The following is a 22,568-nucleotide window of genomic DNA, read 5'->3' as shown; positions in this document are numbered from 1 at the left end:
AGTCATTCTCTGCCTGAATCTTACAGCTTGCGGTCTTGTTCTTTGCCCATGCGCTGTGCCTTCAGTAATGTAGCAGAGCTAGAAACATTGTGGGACCTCATGTGGATTAAGTCAGAACTAAGTGTTTTCGGGGTAAATAAAAGGGAGAAAGAGAAATGTGTTGTTTTTGTATTTTATTTAAAAAAAAGGATTTTTTTCTGTGTTTTGTGTTTTATTTCTTTTCATTTACAGATTAGTTATGGTGAGTCTCATAGACGCCTCCCGTTAGTGATCTAAGGCTTAGTGGCAGCTGTGAGCTGTCATTAACCCCTTATTACACCTATTGCCACCACACCAAGGCAATCAGGATGAGCTGGGTAAAGTTCCGGGTTTGTCGCATCTAATGGATGCGACAATTCTGATCTGGGTAGATATCTGGGATCAATTCTGTGCCAGAACCAGGGTTTTTTTATGTTTTTTGTGTTGGAGAAGAGTCGCAAAATCTGATAACTTTATTTTTGGTAGTGACTCAAAAAGCAGGGTATAGTTACTGAAATGGGCCCAGGATGGAGAACATTATACCAGGAAGGGGCCCAAGATGGAGGACATTATACCAGGATGGGGCCCAAGATGAAGAACATCAAAGTCAGCTACTGACTTTTGCACTGTGGGAGTGGGGGGAGGGTAAGAAGAATCATTTATTTATTTTTTTTAAAAGGTGTTGGAGAAGAGCAGCAAAACTGGGAACATTCCTACTGGTAAGGGCCCAGGTGAGAGGACATAATACTAGGAAGGACCAAGGATGGAGAACATTATATCAGGATGGGGCACAGGATGGGGGACACTATAATAGAAAGTGACTCAGGATGGAGAACATTATACCAGGAAGGAAACCAGGATGGAGAACATTATATCAAAATGGGGCACAGGATGGGGGACACTATAACAGAAAGTGACTCAGGATGGAGAACATTATACCAGGAAGGGGCCCAGGATGGAAAACATTATACCAGGATAGGGCCAAGGATGGAGAACATTATATCAGGAAGGGGCGCAGGATAGAGGATATTATACCAGGAAGGGGTCCAGAATGGGGGACATTATTACTGGAAGGGCCCCAGGATAGAGAACATTATACCAGGAAGGGGCCCAGAATGGGGGACACTATATCAGGAAGGGGCACATTATTACATGGAAGAGCTCAAGATGTAGAACATTGTACCAGTTAGGGGCCCAGGACGGGGGAACATTATGCAAGGAAAGGGCACATTATTGCTAGCAGGGGCTCAGGTTAGAGGACATAATACCAGGAAGAAGCTCAAGATGGAGGACATTATAAGAGAAATGGGTGCAGAAAGGAGGATATCATACCAGGAAGGAGCCCATCATGGGGGTCATTATAACAGGAAGTAGTACATTTTTAGGGAAAAGAGCCTTGGATGAAGGACATTATACCAGGAAGGGGCACACGATGGGGATATTATTAGTTAAAGAGGCTCAGGATGGTCAATATTATTACTGGATAGGGCCAGGATATTATTCCAGGATTGGGGACATTATTAATGGAATGGGTCCAGGATGGAGGACATTATACTAGGAATGGGTTTACGATGGGGGACATTATTACAGGAAGGGTCCAGAATCGGGGCCACTATTATAGCTTTGGGTACATTGTTACATTTGAGAGAACACATGTCTTTATAGGATCTAGAAGGCATCAAGGACCCATACTGTCTGACCAACATTCAGGTGGGGGCCCAAGTCCAAATTATGCAATGGGGGCCTATTGTAGAATACAAAAATAGTATGAATACCATGTTTTTGGCACATGGAGTGGTATTTTTGAATTTCGTGTTCAGTGTTTAACATACATGTCTATGGTTCCAAATACAGAGAGTTGGTTAGAAATATATAAAAAAAAAAGTTTGGAATCTAATTTCTTAATATGAAACAGAACCTAGATAGTCCTTTATTATATGAAACATCTCGTAAGTGACCTTTTTGAATTCTTTGAGGTTTTTATCCGCTATTTAGTCTCTTTGAGGAAAAGCCCTGGGGGAGCAATGTTGCGTCTGCCCCTCGTGTGCTACATTGGGTGTTTCTTCTTCTCGTGAATTCTGAGAGTCAGCTGCGTGCCGGCCCCGGTATTGTCTCGTTCTCTCGCAGACCTCTTACAAGAACCCCTGCTTGGAGGTTCATGATAGAAGTAATCCGATTAGGCTTTTTTTGCAGGGAGAGTATATAGGGAGTTCCTTTTTTTTTTTCTCAATGTGGTACTTAGCGGATAAATGTGTTTTGTGGGAAATTGCAAATGACATTATGATTACTAAGGCCAGTGTGGCTTTCATTTAAAAGTGATCAAAATCAACAGGCCGCAGAAAATTAGGATTGGCAGGAGAAGATCCCAAGTGAGAGAATCTCTTTATGTAACTACTGAAAACACGTTAACCGTTCAGCGTCTGAAGGAGGCTCTCGGATTTAAGTGGCAATTAACTCTCTCCGGGAAATAAATGTAATCCAAAGTCTTATAGGTAACTTAAAAAGGCAAAAACAAAAGAAAGTATAAAAAAAATAGAGTAGAAAAGGCACATAAAGCCGTTTGTTGATCACATTCACTCCTGTAGATTTCTTAAGAGTTCCTTTCATCAAGATCCTTCCATGTTTTTAAACAAATTAGAAAAGCAAACGGAGATAATTTTTTAATTAAAAATTATCCATTTTTAACAAAAAATTATCCAGAAAACATCACATTTTTAATGTTAGCATTGAGGTTTAACAATAATTGTCTGTGTTTTTTTTTTTACTAATTAAATTTAAAGGGAACCTGTCACTAGTTTTTCAGCCTATAAGCTGCAGCCACCACCACCGGGCTCTTATATACAACATTCTAATATGCTGTATATAAGAGCACAGGCCGGGGGTATAACATAAAAAACACTTTATAATACTTACCTAATGGTTGCACTGTGGACCTTATGGGCGTATCTGTTGTCCGGTGCCGGCGCCGCCTCTTTTGGCCATCTTTGTCCTCCTTCTTCTCTAGCCGCGGTGCATGATAGGTCCGACGTCATACACACTCTCCGGCATTCAGGTCCTGAGCAGGGCAGATCAAAGTATTGTAGTGCGCCTGCGCAGGAACGGCGAGTGTGTATGACGTAGACGCATCATGCATACAGGCTTCAGAAAGAGGACGAAGATGGCCGAAAGAGGAGGCGCCGGCACCGGACAACGGAGACGCCTATAAGGTCCACAGCGTGACCGTTAGGTAAGTATTCTAAAGTGTTTTTTTATGTTATACCCCCAGCCTGGGCTCTTCTATACAGCATGTTAGAATGCTGTATATAAGACCCCGGTGATGGTGGCCGCAGCTTATAGGCCAAAAAAGTGGTGACAGGTTCCCTTTAATAGAAAAATATTATGTACATAGAACGCTTGCGTTGGAATATAGTCCTGCATTGGAAGCCATGCATAGTAGGTCATGTAGTAGAAATGTACTCCAAAAAGTTTTCTTTTGACTTCTTCATAATCGAGCACACTTAGCTAGCAGTGGCTCATCTCTCTAGGGAAAACAGAATCTCCATGTTGAAATCCAACATAGTCCGTTTATCTTTACCCAATAACCCAATATCTTAAGTTGGGAGACTCCCTAAACATATTAGATAGCTAGCTGACTCCACCGAAATTAGCGGGATATTCTCAAGTTTGGAGGTTATACTCCATGTGATTGGGGATAACTTCTGTGATATCTGGGGGTCTGACTGCTGAAACCACCAACAATCTCATGAGGCCTGTGTGAATGGATCGGTGGTCCATTGTAGCGCCTTACTTACTCACCACCCCGGCCGGGTCGCGTCCTCCCCTGCACTTCCCCGGCCATTCACGTATGCTACTGCTGCCTCCTTCCCCTCCCTGGCCCTGCACATGCTACACAGTATTTACAGGAGTGCACCCAAGATGAGCGCCCACACCGTCCCTCACCTTAAAAGGCCGGAATGCCATTTCCCAGAAATGCCTATTAGCCAATGGCTGAGAGGCACTGTGTATTTATGGCACACTTCCATTAGGGAAGGTGCCTGTGAAACACCTTTAGTTTGTCAGTTAGTCTGCTACCTAGCTAGTTTTCAGACAGTCTGCTACCTAGCTCCTGCCTTGTTAGCCTTGTGTCCATCACCATGTACCAGCCTTTCCATACCTATCTTCACCTGTCGTGCCTGCCATACCTGTCCTTCCCTGCCTGCCTGTCTGCCCCCACCATTCTGCCTGCAGCTGTGTCTCTACCTGAGTCTGTCACCTGTCCTGGGGGTCAGCTGCCACAGTCCTGGTCATTGCCCTGGGAGTGGTACCTGGCGTCTGCCTCTGGGTAAGCGCAACGTTAAGCCCCTCCCAATAAGCCCGGGTTCCCCTGTGGTCCAGTGGGTCTACTAATTCCACTCACTGCCCCTACACTGGCCACGAGTGTTGCACCCATCATGACATGAGTTATAAAGAGTGGGATCCTTTCCGGGCACTTCTTCTGTCAAGGTGTGCCATATTTCTCTTCATGCTTTGTGTCCACACCAACTTTCTCCTGACAGATGAAGTCCAAACAGGGGTGACCAAACCATTTCTTGATGAGTGATGTTGGGGAAGGGCATGCTTAATATAAATGCAGGCTGAAAACACCCCCTAGAAAATTCTGTAAGCCATCCAGGTAGCCTAATTTCTCTTTTTTAGTTCCTATATATATTGTGTTACCTTGTGCCATAAATGAATTAATATTTCAATGATGACTTTGAATCTAGGTCAATAGACCCAACCATGTTCTTGGACCTTTGTGGCACCAGTATGAGTATTATGCTTTATTCTAGAATCAGGTTAATTTCTACATTATTATTTTCTTCCCAGGAATTTACAAAAAAGATGATCTTTGCTCCTATCAATCCGAATCTTGGGCTCACATATGCCGACAGATGGACCACACAGTCGTCATCCTGGAAGTCATCTCAGATGTCACTGAAGCCGTTTCGCCGGTCATATCGGTGACCAACAACTTTATCCAAGTGTTCGTCAGTGGACATAATTCTCCAGATCGGTGCTGTGAAAAAAACAACAAAACATTTTACTCTATCTTACCGGCCAAAAAGATTTCCAAAGTGTGTTTCAATGGACCAACTCCCAAGGCAATTAGACTTTGTCTCAATGGTTGTCAAAACTCTACCAAACTTATCTTGGCGCTGTTTTATGATGTTCCTCTGAGTTACTATATTGTGTGGAGAGGCAAGAAATACTCAACAATTCTCTCCGACTTCGAGCCCAATTTCCAAAGTAGCGACCACATTTCAAGTTTTTTCAGTTTCCGAGAGAATTTGTTGTACGTCCTTCTCCAAGGAGATGAGCCGGTGGAGATATGGACCAATCTATCCATCTACTTATTCTTTTACATGGCTTTGGGAACAAGCAAGGACTTGAGCAACCAATTACCGTTGAAGTTGGCAACCTTTTTAGACCTTGCCCCATCTCAGGTAACATTAGTGCAGAATTTACAAGAATCGGCTGAAACGTTGAAGGCCATGATGGACAATCAATCTAAGCGGAAACGTCACTGTCCTCCGGTACATGAGGAAAGACCACGCGTCAAACGTCACTCCGAGCCACCTGTAAAACTTGATCATGTTGGACGTAGTCAAGAAAATCTAATAGAAGTGCTCATTGTGGAAATACATGACTCTGGTGCACCAGGAGAACCCATTGCTCCTTTGACCTACGGTAACTTGCAGAACATTGCAACAAATCTGATTGGTGCGCTACAGACTGGAGAACTAGAGAAGGCCATTACTATGCAGATTGACTCTTTGATGGTGGTTGAGCCAACTCCTGGAAACAGTAGCAGGTACTTCTCAAAATATATAAGATGTATTCATAAGTTAATTAGTTACTATACTTCAGAGCTGCAATCATAATTCTGCTACTTGTCAATGGAGACTGAATGAATAAATAGCAATGTCTATTTGCCATACTCTCCCTAATTAAAAGAAAAAAATTAGTAGTTAAAAAAAGAAAGAGTTATTTCCCTGCAGAATTGTGAATGCAGCTCTGAAGCATATTTCATGCTTCAACTAAATAATGTAATGGGGCTGATTTAGGTGATTTGATGGGAATGGGCCCATATAAGCCACAATTCAGCCACGATGGGCATAGTTATTATACAAATATACGTAAGAACTACTTACAGCTCTATTCTGTCACGAGTGACAGACCGTCATGTGCCTTCTGGAAATAGAAGGTCACGGCGTTTGGCTGTGCAGAATGCTCCCTGACTTTCCATTGTTCCTGCTGTCAGTATACATTGGTATAGGTAGCTTTCCTGCAGGATTCATCTCTCCCCTTTTGGACCCAGCAGTAGCTCACCTTCCACCCAGCTGCTGATCATCAGCCTTATCTTGGTGCTTAAATAACCCTTCCTTCCATTCACTGGTGCTGGTGATATTTTCAGTTCATTCAGGCCTTGGTTGCAAGCAGGTGGCTTGTACTCATCTGTGGTATCGTTGCTGTTAATTTGCTGAACTTCCCCCTGTGTCATCTGTGGATAAGTAGTTCATGCTTTTTCCCCCTGTGTGTCCTCCTTGTGTCTTCTATAGTGTATCAGGGGTTGACGAAGATCTCATTCCACCCGCTCCCTATTTAGGGCCCAGCACTAGGGATACCTAGGGTCAGGTATCTAGCTTGGTACATAGGTGCGGAACCAATCTAGGTTGGTGAGGGACCTTAGGAACCAGCACTAGGGATACCTAGGGTCAGGTATCCGGCTTGGCACATAGGTGCGGAACCAATCTAGGTTGGTGAGGGACCTCAGGGACCAGCAGTAGGGATAACTAGCGTCAGGTATCCGGCTTGGCACATAGGTGCGGAACCAATCTAGGTTGGTGAGGGACCTCAGGAACCAGCACTAGGGATACCTAGGATCAGGTACCCGGTTGGTACATGGGTGCGGAACCAATCTAGGTTGGTGAGGGACCCCAGGGACCAGCACTAGGGATACCTAGGGTCAGGTATCCGGCTTTGTACATAGGTGCGGAACCATTCTAGGTTGGTGAGGGACCCCAGGGACCAGCACTAAGGACACCTAGGGTCAGGTATCCGGTTGGTACATAGGTGCGGAACCAATCTAGGTTGGTGAGGGACCCCAGGGACCAGCAGTAGGGATACCTAGGGTCAGGAATCTGCCTCGCGCATAGGTGCGGAAGCTATCTAGTGTGGTGAGGGACCCCAGGGACCAGCAGTAGGTTAGGTCAGGGGTCACCATCTTCCCTTTGCCTAGACACAGGGCTTCCCTTCCCTTTCCCCGTACGTAGTGTGATATATTCCTTGTGATTTGGTCAGGGTCTGGGTATGAGGTCCTAAAATATCTCATGCCTTAGTAAATGAGCATCATGACTTAATGGACTGGGAAACTCAGCGCAGCCTTCTTTTGGTGGAAAATTTCCCATTTCCATTTTTCTGCACCTCGTGTTTATTTTTCCTGCACACGAGGATCTCTGCGCTCCCTGGCCATCGTCCATCGGTGGCTTTCAACTACTTCCTCATGTTAATCTCCTCTTGACATAAAAGAAAACAAACAAAGGATGGATAATGGCCGATAACACGCAGCGTCAAATCTGTTACCAGGACTCAGCCCGGCCGCCAAACACAGACTGAAGTGTTAATAGTTCACTGGTTCCCTGCCAGCAGCGAGTACCACATCCTCCCAGCGCTGCCATTCTGGAAACCAGAGGAAGACTGTGTGTACTTCTCAGAAACATCTAATGCGCAGGGATTATATGCAAGAGAAGGTCAATGGTCCTGATGAAGGAGACCGCTCAATTACAGGGCAGTGTACTAACAATGGATTAGAAAACTAATAGTGTAGTAATTAATGCAAAGACATACGATAAAGTTATCTGTGCTCAAAAATGCACAAGAATATAACTACTATAATACTGCCCCCTATGTATAAGAATATAACTACTATAATACTGCTCCTATGTACAAGAATATAACTACTATAATACTGCCCCCTATGTACAAGAATATAACTACTATAATACTGCCCCTATGTACAAGAATATAACTACTATAATACTGCCCCCTATGTACAAGAATATAACTACTATAATACTGCCCCTATGTACAAGAATATAACTATTATAATACTGTCCCCTATGTACAAGAATATAACTACTATCATACTGTCCCCTATGTACAAGAATATAACTACTATAATACTGCCCCTATGTACAAGAATATAACTACTATAATACTGCCCCCTATGTACAAGAATATAACTACTATAATACTGCCCCTATGTACAAGAATATAGCTACTATAATACTGCCCCCTATGTACAAGAATATAACTACTATAATACTGCCCCTATGTACAAGAATATAACTACTATAATACTGCCCCTATGTACAAGAATATAACTACTATAATACTGCTCCTATGTACAAGAATATAACTACTATAATACTGCCCCGATGTACAAGAATATAACTACTATAATACTGCTCTTATGTACAAGAATATAACTACTATAATACTGCTGCTATATACAAGAATATATCTACTATAATACTGCCCCCCTATGTATAAGAATATAACTACTATAATACTGCTTCTATGTACAAGAATATAACTACTATAATACTGCCCCCTATGTACAAGAATATAACTACTATAATACTGCCCCTATGTACAAGAATATAGCTACTATAATACTGCCCCCTATGTACAAGAATATAACTACTATAATACTGCCCCTATGTACAAGAATATAACTACTATAATACTGCCCCTATGTACAAGAATATAACTACTATAATACTGCTCCTATGTACAAGAATATAACTACTATAATACTGCCCCGATGTACAAGAATATAACTACTATAATACTGCTCTTATGTACAAGAATATAACTACTATAATACTGCTGCTATATACAAGAATATATCTACTATAATACTGCCCCCTATGTATAAGAATATAACTACTATAATACTGCTCCTATGTACAAGAATATAACTACTATAATACTGCCCCCTATGTACAAGAATATAACTACTATAATACTGCTCCTATGTACAAGAATATAACTACTATAATACTGATCTGTATGTACAAGAATATAACTACTATAATACTGCCCCCTATGTACAAGAGTATAATTACTATAATACTGCCCCTATGTACAAGAATATAACTACTATAATACTGCTTCTATGTACAAGAATATAACTACTATAATACTGCCCCTATGTACAAGAATATAACTACTATAATACTGCCCCTATGTACAAGAATATAACTACTATAATACTGCCCCTATGTACAAGAATATAACTACTATAATACTGCTCCTAAGTACAAGAATATAACTACTATAATACTGCCCCTATGTACAAGAATATAACTACTATAATACTGCCCCTATGTACAAGAATATAACTACTATAATACTGCTCCTATGTACAAGAATATAACTACTATAATACTGCCCCTATGTACAAGAATATAACTACTATAATACTGCCCTATGTACAAGAATATAACTACTATAATACTGCCCCTATGTACAAGAATATAACTACTATAATACTGCCCTATGTACAAGAATATAACTACTATAATACTGCCCTATGTACAAGAATATAACTACTATAATACTGATCTGTATGTACAAGAATATAACTACTACTAGAAGGTGGCCCGATTCTACGCATCGGGTATTCTAGAATTTACGTATTGTGTAGTTCATGTATGATTTTTGTTTATATATATATATATATATATATATATATATATATATATATATATATAGATGTTGTTGTGTGTAGTTACCAAGTGTTTGTGTAGGCGCTGTACATGTTCTGGGTGTTGTCTGGGTGTGACGGGGGGTGAGAGCGGTGTTGTATGTGTGTTGCGTGTGTTGCGTTGTTTGTGGAGCGCTGTGTGTCTGTAGCGTTGTGTGTGTGTTGCGCGGTTTGTGTGTGTGTGGTGTGTTTTGGGGGGAGGTATGTTTTGTGCAATGTGTGTGTTGTGCGGTATGTGCGTATATTTGTGTGTGCCGCGGTGTTTGTGTGTTGGGTGTTGTGTGTGTGCAGCGTTGTCTGTGTGTGTGGGTGTCTGTTTAGGGCAGTTGTTTGTGGTTCCCAGTGTGTGTGTGTGTGTGTGGTGTGTTGTGCAGTGCGCGCGCGCGCGTGTGTGTGTGTGTGTGTGTGTGTGTGTGCATCAGCCTCTCTTCTCTCAGCCTACCTCTCTCAGCCTCCCTCCTCCCAGCCTCCTTCAGCATCAGCCTCCCTCTCCCAGCCTCCCCAGCATCAGCCTCCGCCAGCATCAGCCTCTCTCCTTCCAGCCTCCTCCAGCATCAGCCTCCCGTTCCCAGCGTTCCCCAGGATCAGCCTCTCTCCTCCCAGCCTCCTTCCTCCCAGCCTTCCCCAGCATCAGCTTTCCCCTCCCAGCCTCCCTCAGCATCAGCCTCCCTCAGCATCAGCCTCCCGTTCCCAGCCTTCCCCAGGATCAGCCTCTCTCCTCCCAGCCTCCTTCCTCCCAGCCTCCCTCAGCATCAGCCTTCCCCTCCCAGTCTCCCCCAGCATCAGCCTCCCCAAGCATCAGCCTCCACCAGCATTAGCCTCTCTCCTTCCAGCCTCCTCCAGCATCAGCCTCCCTCTCCCAGCCTTCCCCAGGATCAGCCTCTCTCCTCCCAGCCTCCGTCCTCCCAGCCTTCCCCAGCATCAGCTTTCCCCTCCCAGCCTCCCTCAGCATCAGCCTTCCCCAGCATCAGCCTCCCGTTCCCAGCCTTCCCCAGGATCAGCCTCTCTCCTCCCAGCCTCCGTCCCAGCCTTCCCCAGCATCAGCTTTCCCCTCCCAGCCTCCCTCAGCATCAGCCTCCCGTTCCCAGCCTTCCCCAGGATCAGCCTCTCTCCTCCCAGCCTCCTTCCTCCCAGCCTCCCTCAGCATCAGCCTTCCCCTCCCAGTCTCCCCCAGCATCAGCCTCCCCAAGCATCAGCCTCCACCAGCATTAGCCTCTCTCCTTCCAGCCTCCCCCAGCATCAGCCTCCCCCAGCATCAGCCTCCACCAGCATCAGCCTCCCTCGTCCCAGCCTCCCCCTCCCAGCCTCCCCCAGCATCAGCCTCTCTCCTCCCAGCCTTCCCCATGATCAACCTCTCTGCTCCCAGCCTCCTCCAGCACGCCGTGCTCCTCTGCCGACACTCACACACCCGATCGCATCCACTCACACACACCCGATCGCATCCACTCACACACACCCGATCGCATCCACTCACACACACCCGATCGCATCCACTCACACACACCCGATCGCATCCACTCACACACACCCGATCGCATCCACTCACACACACCCGATCGCATACACTCACACACACAGACACTGACGATATCGCACATATGCGCTTATACTCACAACATCCGGGGATATCACATGCTTCTGGCCATGTGATCCTCCCGCAGGTCCTGGAAGATCACAACAGCACAGTATCGAGGCCGAGAAGCAAGCGATATCCCAGGATGTTGTGAGTATGTGGATGCGATGTGATGTGTGAGGTGTGTGTGAGTGTGATCTGATTTGTGTGTGTATGTGTGTGTATGTGTGTGCTGTTATGTGTGTGCTGTTATGTGTGTGCTGTTATGTGTGTGCTGTTATGTGTCTGTATTTTCCGCCGCTGCAGGACCTTGATGTGTGGATGCGATGTGAGGTGTGTGTGAGAGTAAGTGTGAGCCGGTGTACACTGGTAACTATGATACACATCGGGTAACTAAGGGACCTTAGTTACCCGATGTGTATAATGGTTACCAGCTTTCACGGCCTCCGTTAAGATCCCAGCATCGCAAGGTTATGTGTGGCGCTGCCGGGATCCTGACGGAGCCGGTGTAGAAGCAAGCGATATCCCAGCATGTTGTGATGTGTGAGGTGTGTGAGAGTGAGTGTGATCTGATGTGTGTGTACTCACCTGGGAGTTGCGGCTCCGTGTCAGTTGGGCCAGAGCGAGCGTGGATTGCGTGAGGGGGCGGGGCCTGCAGAGAGCCGGGGCGAGAGGCCAATCCGTGTGGGGGGGCGGGGCCATGGCGAGCCCAGCGGCCAATCAGCTTTGTGTCACCATAAGGACACAATTTCGGAGCATGACAGACAGACAGACAGACAGAATAAGGCAATTATATATATAGATAATACTGCCCCCTATGTACAAAAGTATAATTACTATAATACTGCCCCTATGTACAAGAATATAACTACTATAATACTGCTTCTATGTACAAGAATATAACTACTATAATACTGCCCCTATGTACAAGAATATAACTACTATAATACTGCCCCCTATGTACAAGAATATAACTACTATAATACTGCCCCTATGTACAAGAATATAACTACTATAATACTGCCCCCTATGTACAAGAATATAACTACTATAATACTGCCCCTATGTACAAGAATATAACTACTATAATACTGCCCCTATGTACAAGAATATAACTACTATAATACTGCCCCTATGTACAAGAATATAACTACTATAATACTGCCCCTATGTACAAGAATATAACTACTATAATACTGCTCCTAAGTACAAGAATATAACTACTATAATACTGCCCCTATGTACAAGAATATAACTACTATAATACTGCCCCTATGTACAAGAATATAACTACTATAATACTGCTCCTAAGTACAAGAATATAACTACTATAATACTGCCCCTATGTACAAGAATATAACTACTATAATACTGCCCCTATGTACAAGAATATAACTACTATAATACTGCTCCTATGTACAAGAATATAACTACTATAATACTGCCCCTATGTACAAGAATATAACTACTATAATACTGCCCTATGTACAAGAATATAACTACTATAATACTGCCCCTATGTACAAGAATATAACTACTATAATACTGCCCTATGTACAAGAATATAACTACTATAATACTGCCCTATGTACAAGAATATAACTACTATAATACTGATCTGTATGTACAAGAATATAACTACTATAATACTGCCCCCTATGTACAAGAGTATAATTACTATAATACTGCCCCTATGTACAAGAATATAACTACTATAATACTGCTTCTATGTACAAGAATATAACTACTATAATACTGCCCCTATGTACAAGAATATAACTACTATAATACTGCCCCTATGTACAAGAATATAACTACTATAATACTGCTCCTAAGTACAAGAATATAACTACTATAATACTGCCCCTATGTACAAGAATATAACTACTATAATACTGCCCCTATGTACAAGAATATAACTACTATAATACTGCTCCTATGTACAAGAATATAACTACTATAATACTGCCCCTATGTACAAGAATATAACTACTATAATACTGCCCTATGTACAAGAATATAACTACTATAATACTGCCCTATGTACAAGAATATAACTACTATAATACTGCCCCTATGTACAAGAATATAACTACTATAATACTGTCCTTATGTACAAGAATATAACTACTATAATACTGCTCCAATGTACAAGAATATAACTACTATAATACTGCTCCTATGTACAAGAATATAACTACTATAATACTGCCCCTATATACAAGAATATAACTACTATAATACTGCTCCTATGTACAAGAATATAACTACTATAATACTGCCCCCTATGTACAAGAATATAACTACTATAATACTGCTCCTATGTACAAGAATATAACTACTATAATACTGCCCCTATGTACAAGAATATAACTACTATAATACTGCTCCCTATGTATAAGAATATAACTACTATAATACTGCTCCTATGTACAAGAATATAACTACTATAATACTGCCCCTGTGTACAAGAATATAACTACTATAATACTGCCCCTGTGTACAAGAATATAACTACTATAATATTGCCCCTATATACAAGAATATAACTACTATAATACTGATCCTATGTACAAGAATATAACTACTATAATACTGCTCCTATGTACAAGAATATAACTACTATAATACTGCCCCTATATACAAGAATATGACTACTATAATACTGCCCCTATATACAAGAATATAACTACTATAATACTGCTCCTATGTACAAGAATATAACTACTATAATACTGCTCCTATGTACAAGAATATAACTACTATAATACTGCCCCTGTGTACAAGAATATAACTACTATAATACTGCCCCTGTGTACAAGAATATAACTACTATAATACTGCCCTATGTACAAGAATATAACTACTATAATACTGCCCCTATGTACAAGAATATAACTACTATAATACTGCTCCTAAGTACAAGAATATAACTACTATAATACTGCCCCTATGTACAAGAATATAACTACTATAATACTGCCCCTATGTACAAGAATATAACTACTATAATACTGCTCCTATGTACAAGAATATAACTACTATAATACTGCCCCTATGTACAAGAATATAACTACTATAATACTGCCCTATGTACAAGAATATAACTACTATAATACTGCCCTATGTACAAGAATATAACTACTATAATACTGCCCTATGTACAAGAATATAACTACTATAATACTGCCCCTATGTACAAGAATATAACTACTATAATACTGTCCTTATGTACAAGAATATAACTACTATAATACTGCTCCAATGTACAAGAATATAACTACTATAATACTGCTCCTATGTACAAGAATATAACTACTATAAAACTGCTCCTATGTACAAGAATATAACTACTATAATACTGCCCCTATATACAAGAATATAACTACTATAATACTGCTCCTATGTACAAGAATATAACTACTATAATACTGCCCCCTATGTACAAGAATATAACTACTATAATACTGCTCCTATGTACAAGAATATAACTACTATAATACTGCCCCTATGTACAAGAATATAACTACTATAATACTGCTCCCTATGTATAAGAATATAACTACTATAATACTGCTCCTATGTACAAGAATATAACTACTATAATACTGCCCCTGTGTACAAGAATATAACTACTATAATACTGCCCCTGTGTACAAGAATATAACTACTATAATATTGCCCCTATATACAAGAATATAACTACTATAATACTGATCCTATGTACAAGAATATAACTACTATAATACTGCTCCTATGTACAAGAATATAACTACTATAATACTGCCCCTATATACAAGAATATGACTACTATAATACTGCCCCTATATACAAGAATATAACTACTATAATACTGCTCCTATGTACAAGAATATAACTACTATAATACTGCTCCTATGTACAAGAATATAACTACTATAATACTGCCCCTGTGTACAAGAATATAACTACTATAATACTGCCCCTGTGTACAAGAATATAACTACTATAATACTGCCCCTATGTACAAGAATATAACTACTATAATACTGCTCCTATGTACAAGAATATAACTACTATAATACTGCCCCCTATGTACAAGAATATAACTACTATAATACTGCCCCTATGTACAAGAATATAACTACTATAATACTGTCCCCTATGTATAAGAATAAAACTACAATAATACTGCCCCTATGTACAAGCATATAACTACTATAATACTGCCCTATGTATAAGAATATAACTACTATAATACTGCTCCTATGTACAAGAATATAACTCCTATAATACTGCCCCCTATGTACAAGAATATAACTACTATAATTCTGCTCTTATGTACAAGAATATAACTAGTATAATACTGCCCCTATGTACAAGAATATAACTACTATAATACTGCCCCAATGTACAAGAATATAACTACTATAATACTGCTCCTATGTACAAGAATATAACTTTTATAATACTGCCCTCTATGTACAAGAATATAACTACTATAATACTGCCCCTATGTACAAGAATATAACTGCTATAATACTGCCATTATGTACAAGAATATAACTAGTATAATACTGCCCCTATGTACAAGAATATAACTACTATAATACTGCCCCTATGTACAAGAATATAACTACTATAATACTGCCCCTATGTACAAGAATATAACTACTATAATACTGCCTCTATGTACAAGAATATAACTACTATAATACTGCCATTATGTACAAGAATATAACTAGTATAATACTACCCCTATGTACAAGAATATAACTACTATAATACTGCTCCTATGTACAAGAATATAACTACTATAATTCTGCTCCTATGTACAGGAATATAACTACTATAATACTGCTCCTAAGTACAAGAATATAACTGCTATAATACTGCCCCTATATACAAGAATATAACTACTATAATACTGCCCCTATATACAAGAATATAACTACTATAATACTGCTCCTATGTACAGGAATATAACTACTATAATACTGCCCCCTATGTACAAGAATATAACTACTATAATACTGCCCCTATATACAAGAATATAACTACTATAATACTGCCCCTATGTACAGGAATATAACTACTATAATACTGCCCCCTATGTACAAGAATATAACTACTATAATACTGCTCCTATGTACAAGAATATAACTACTATAATACTGCCCCTATGTACAAGAATATAACTACTATAATACTGCCCCTATGTACAAGAATATAACTACTATAATACTGCCCCTATGTATAAGAATATAACTACTTCTACTATATCACTGGTGTCTGAGGCTTCCATTCAGTGAAGCAATGTCCCAGTGGATGTCGTCCTCCGCAGTGATGGTGGGGGGGGGGGGGGGATGGTAACATGCCGCTATTGCATCGTTTGACATCAGTTGCCTTTTTCCCCCTGGGTAGAGTCACATTAGTGTCTGTAAATTGGATAACAATGGCGCGATGATAAATTCAGGTGGCCGGCAATAAGGTGTTTATCCTCTCGCTTTAATATTACAGCGGGGACGTAATGATGTTTGGCCTTCACTTTCGGTTACTGACGACCCCAGTGGGGCCGCACATAGGCGGTTTACGAGGCTGTAACAGGATGTCAGGTTACCGGCGGGGCCCAGGAATCTAATCTCGGCCTCTCGGAAGCCAATAAGCCTTACATTGCGCGAGTGCGGCCATCATTGCTCAGTAACTCAAATCAATTAACGCTAATTCTCAGCTCGCCGTGATATATTGGGATCACTTCGAAAAAAAAAGGGGGTAGATGGGTCATAATTCAGCCGAAATGAGGCTGCCCGGGCCTCGGCGGTATTAATTGGGTGTCCATATTAAATGCGAGGCACGCGAGGCAGCACGAGAGGAGCCGGGATGAGCCGCTCTCTTGGCTGTTATTGACCTATCGGGAGGAGACGCTGCCCTTTACGGTAACTTTTATCTATGGCGGTTTTGCCTTTCGCGTGTCAAGTTGATGTACGATTAAAAATTCATTTGGCGACCTTTCACCCCGGCCGCGGATTAAACAATTTCCCAGGGATGGCATCATTAACGGGGGCTCCGCGTTTAATGATGATTTCTCTAAAAGGCCACACAGATTCCATTCTAAGCTAACAGATTTATTACACTATTATAACATATCGTAAAAGAAAAAATGGCGTAGACGGCGGCCAAGGTGCGGTGATATAGGAGAACGGGGGAGGGGTGGGCTGTGCGGAGCCGTGCGCTGCTGGCCTATGTGCACGATCAGTAATAATAAAGACAAAAGGTGAGGATGGAGCAGAGCCGAGGCGGTTTCTACTGACCCTTTGTTCTAGTGTCAAATGTTAGAATGTCACAACCTGAACAAAGTCGCGTCTGCTGCATCACACAAGACTCTCTACATCTGACAAATACATCTCTGTACATCTGACCAACACAGCTCTGCTACATCTGACCAACACAGCTCTGCTACATCCAACAAACACAGCTCTACTACATCTGACCAACACAGCTCTGCTACATCTGACCAACACAGCTCTGCTACATCCAACAAACACAGCTCTACTACATCTGACAAACACAGCTATGCTATATCTGAGAAACACAGCTCTCTTACATCTGACAAACACAGCTATGCTATATCTGAGAAACACAACTCTACTACATCTGACAAACACAGCTCTGCTATATCTGAGAAACACAACACTACTACATCTGACAAACACAGCTATCCTATATCTGAGAAACACAGCTATGCTATATCTGAGAAACACAGCTCTACCACATCTGACAAACACAGCTATGCTACATCTGAGAAACACAGCTCTGCTATATCTGACAAACACAGCTCTGCTATATCTGACAAACACAGCTCTGCTATATCTGAGAAACACAGCTATGCTACATCTGAGAAACACAGCTCTACTACATCTGAGAAACACAGCTTACCACATCTGACAAACACAGCTATGCTACATCTGAGAAACACAGCTCTGCTATATCTGACAAACACAGCTCTGCTATATCTGAGAAACACAGCTCTACCACATCTGACAAACACAGCTATGCTACATCTGAGAAACACAGCTCTACTACATCTGACAAACACAGCTCTACCACATCTGACAAACACAGCTCTGTAATATCTGAGAAACACAGCTCTACCACATCTGACAAACACATCTGTATTACATCTGATACAAGATGAGGTGGAGGAAAGCTTGACACGCCCTATAGGTCACCACACATACAGGGAGTGCAATGATATGAAGTCCGCCAGGTGGACTATAACTTCACTAGAAGGAAAGGGTATCGGCACATCCAACGTAAAATCATTTCTTTCTTTATTGTTGCATAGTATTAAAAAAGTCCATCCATATTCTGAAGATCCTGACGCGTTTCCGACGCAAAAGAGCTTCCTCAATCATAGGCTTAACGCATCAGGGTCTTCAGAATATGGATGGACTTTTTTAATATATGTGACAATAAAGAAAGAAATGATTTTATGCTGGATGTGCCGATATCCTTTCCTTCTACATCTGAGTAACACAGCTCTACTACATCTGACAAACACAGCTCTACTACATTCAACAAACACAGCTTTACTACATCTGACAAACACAGCTTTACTACATCTGACAAACACAGCTCTACTACATTCAACAAACACAGCTTTACTACATCTGATAAACACAACTCTATTACATGTGACAAATACAGCTCTACTACATCTGACAAATGTAGCTCTACTACATTCAACAAACACAGCTCTACTACACCAGACAAGAACAGCTCTACTACATCTGACAAGAACAACACTGCTACATTGGACAAACGCAATATGGCTGTATTTGCAAAATATGGTCACTAATATAAGTTGCCAAGCTCAATTGCATCCGACAAATACATCTCTACTAAATCTGCCAAACAGCTCTACTACATCGGAATATCATAATATGCTGTATCTAAAAAACATAACACTAATATGTTTACCAGAGTTGTCTTTGTCGGACATAGTAGAGCTGTGTTTCTCACATGCTGTGTAACATGGTAAGCAGGGCCGCCATCAGGGCCAGGGCTGCCACGAGGAATTCAGGACTCCATCCTGGCAAAATCTTTAACCCCCCTGAGACTCCACCCAGGCTCCACACAGAGAGACAGACAAAGAGACAGACACAGACAAAGAGAGAAGAGACAGACAGGGAAAGAGACAGACAAAGAGACAGACAGAGACAAAGAAACAGACAGGGAAGGAGACAGACACAGGTAAAGAAACGGGCAGGGAAGGAGACAGAAAGACAGGGAAAGAGACAGAAAGACAGGGAAAGATACAGACAGGGAAAGAGACAGGGAAGGACACAGACAGACAGGGAAATATACAGGGAGAGACAGAGAGACGGGGAAAGTTACAGACAGACAGGGAGAGACAGACAAAGAGACAGACACAGACAAACCAAGAAGAGACAGACAGGGAAAGAGACAGACAGAGAGAGACAGACAGGGCAAGAGAGAGACAGGGAAATATACAGGGAGAGAGACAGACAGTCAGGGAAAGAGACAGGGAAGGAGACAGACAGACAGGGAAAGAGAAAGACAGGGAAGGAGACAGACAGACAGGGAAAGAGACAGGGAAGGAGACAGACAGGGAAAGAGACAGAAAGACAGGGAAAGATACCTACAGACAGGGAAAGAGAGAGGGAAGGAGACAGACAGACAGGGAAAGAGACAGGGAAGGAGACAGACAGACAGGGAAATATACATGGAGAGAGAGACAGACAAAGATTCAGACAGACAGGGAGAGAAAGACAGACAAAGAGACAGACACAGACAAAGTGACAGACAAAGAGACAAACAGACAAAGAGACACAGACAAAGTGACAGATAAAGAGACAAACACAGTCAAAGGGAGAAGAGACAAACACAGACAAAGAGACAGACACAGACAAAGTGACAGATAAAGAGACAGACAAAGAGAGAAGAGACAGACAGGGAAGGAGACAGACACAGACAAAGAAACAGACAGGGAAAGAGAAAGACAGACGGGGAAAGAGACAGACTGACGGGGAAAGAGACAGACTGACGGGGAAAGAGACAGACTGACGGGGAAAGAGACATACTGACGGGGAAAGAGACAGACTGACAGGGAGAGACAGACTGACAGGGAGAGACAGACTGACAGGGAGAGACAGACTGACAGGGAGAGACAGACTGACAGGGAGAGACAGACTGACAGGGAGAGACAGACAGACAAAGAGACAAACACAGACAAAGAAACAGACACAGACAAAGAGAGAAGAAACAGACAGGGAAAGAGATAGAAAGACAGACAGGTAAAGAGACAGACAAGGAGGGAGACAATGAAATATGTGACGCCCTGGACTAGCCAGGTAGTCACAGACACAACATCACACACACCCCTTCCGTGGATAGGTGACACCAGTCACACAGAAAATCCTCGTTGCCACCCTCCAGTGTCTGATGTCCACACCAGGTGGGGCGGAGCCAGGTGGTTGACTCCGCCCACCAAGGAGTTCACAGGCCTGGAGGTGGGAAAACACAACAAACAGTGAGACAGTACAGTCAGAGAGTAGGAGCAGACAGTGAAGGAGTGAGGAGGCAAAGTCAAGGGCAGACCTGGGACCAGGCCTGCCACGGACTGTCTAGGTGTCTGAGTCGGAGCCCAGGCACCTCCAGCAAGGTCGGCAGACGGTGGTGGCCGTCTGCAGGAGTTGGTGTACGGTCAGTGGAACCGTAGGACCGGTGTCGGGCGGTAGCCCGATGGTACCGAACCGGGGAGTCGATTGGAGCCAAGCACCAGGCAGGGTACTCAGACCCCGACTAGGCTAGAAGCCGCCCGGATAGTCAGATTTACTGATTGTGGTCTGGACCTCAGGGGTTCATTCCCACCCAAGTCCCGATTGACAGCAACAGCCCAACCATCCCGGATAAGTGCCACCGCCAAAGGCAAGAGATCCAAAGGGCCAGCGCCTGCGGGCAAGCGGGCTCACACAACACTTACACGCCGGGGAGCGAACTACCAGTGTCCAGGCACAGGAGTCATTCACAACATAACATCGGTGCAAGGGGAACGACAGCTGCCACCAACCCGTCCAGGGAGAACACCGCAGCCGGCTGTGGGCCCCGTCCATTCTACCGATTGGTTTACCAGAGACTCCGTTATCTTGTGTCAGAGTGAGTACACCAGTGCCGTCAGGCACCGCACCGCACTGCACCGCGACCCTGCGCCCTGCACCCCGGCTCTCACCTTCCCGTGGGCCCCCGGGACCATCGCCCCCTGCCCACATAGGGGTTAACATCAAGCTGCATAACACCGTCCCCGGCAGCGGTGGTTTCCACCATACAATCACCACAACCCGTGGGTGACGTCACGAACTTTATCAATTCCACCAAACAACCACCCAAACCCCTGCGTGCACCGCCATTACCCCTTTCAGAGCAACGTGACCCCCGGGTCCGTGAGAGGCTCGAGCCACCGCCCGCAGTACGCGAGCACGGACCAGAGCGGCTCGGCGGTCGCAGCCGAGGCTGCGGTGAGGTACAAATAGAGAGACAGACAGAGAAGAGACAGAGACAGTTACTGTCTCGGGCAATGCTTTTCAGGCTACACTAATACTCACATATCTTTATTTTAAATGATTTAAAACCTCAAAGCAGTAAAAATAAAAATGATAAAAAGGAGTAATCGCACCTTGATGTTTTAAAAGGGGAAACCCAAACATTTTGGATAAATAAAAATGACAACATAAGTCACATCCACAGAGTCTCTTCCATGCCAGATGTCACTCTATGAAGGGGGAAATTAAACTGATGGACAGTTTGGTTCTCAGCGGTTCTACTTGGGAAGGAGAAAGACACTTGGACATAGCCCCCGATAGGCTGGAGTTACATTGGCGTATGACTCATGTAGCGCCCCTGAACCACTCAGGGCACTACTAGTTACTGCATCCTCACGAGGATGCAGGGCCTACCCCCAGGGACCTGGAACAACAGTGCCAGTAACATCTGCACACACCAAAATCCCAGTTTCCACTACACACCAGGGGTCATTGCCTAGTCAGACACAGAGGGATAGCCACCTAGAAGGCGGAGCCAGTCCAGTGGACTAGACAGCCTGGTGGGAGGGGACAGTCAGTCTGGAGGAGGAGTTAGTAAGTAGAGAGTGAAGAGAGTGGAGGTGACTAGAGCTGGGTCATGTAACGG

General features: G+C 42.9%; 1 protein-coding gene across 1 annotated transcript in view; it reads left to right on the top strand.

Annotated features, from left to right (window-relative positions):
• Positions 1–4,776: 4,776 nt before the first annotated feature.
• The window catches only part of LOC142263630 (fibrocystin-like), a gene marked incomplete at its 3' end in the record, with an annotated part of 31,043 nt that continues 13,251 nt past the window's right edge, over positions 4,777–22,568 (top strand). The window contains exons 1-2 of the mRNA XM_075332239.1: positions 4,777–4,801; positions 4,864–5,848. Of these exons, the coding sequence (XP_075188354.1) occupies positions 4,777–4,801; positions 4,864–5,848 (1,010 nt within the window). The remainder of the gene's footprint in view (positions 4,802–4,863; positions 5,849–22,568) is intronic.

This window comes from Anomaloglossus baeobatrachus, unplaced genomic scaffold (assembly GCF_048569485.1).
Source record: "Anomaloglossus baeobatrachus isolate aAnoBae1 unplaced genomic scaffold, aAnoBae1.hap1 Scaffold_2608, whole genome shotgun sequence".
Classification (NCBI taxonomy): Eukaryota; Metazoa; Chordata; class Amphibia; order Anura; family Aromobatidae; genus Anomaloglossus; species Anomaloglossus baeobatrachus.
Note: the sequence above shows the minus strand (reverse complement) of the source record. Positions and strands in the feature narration are given on the sequence as shown.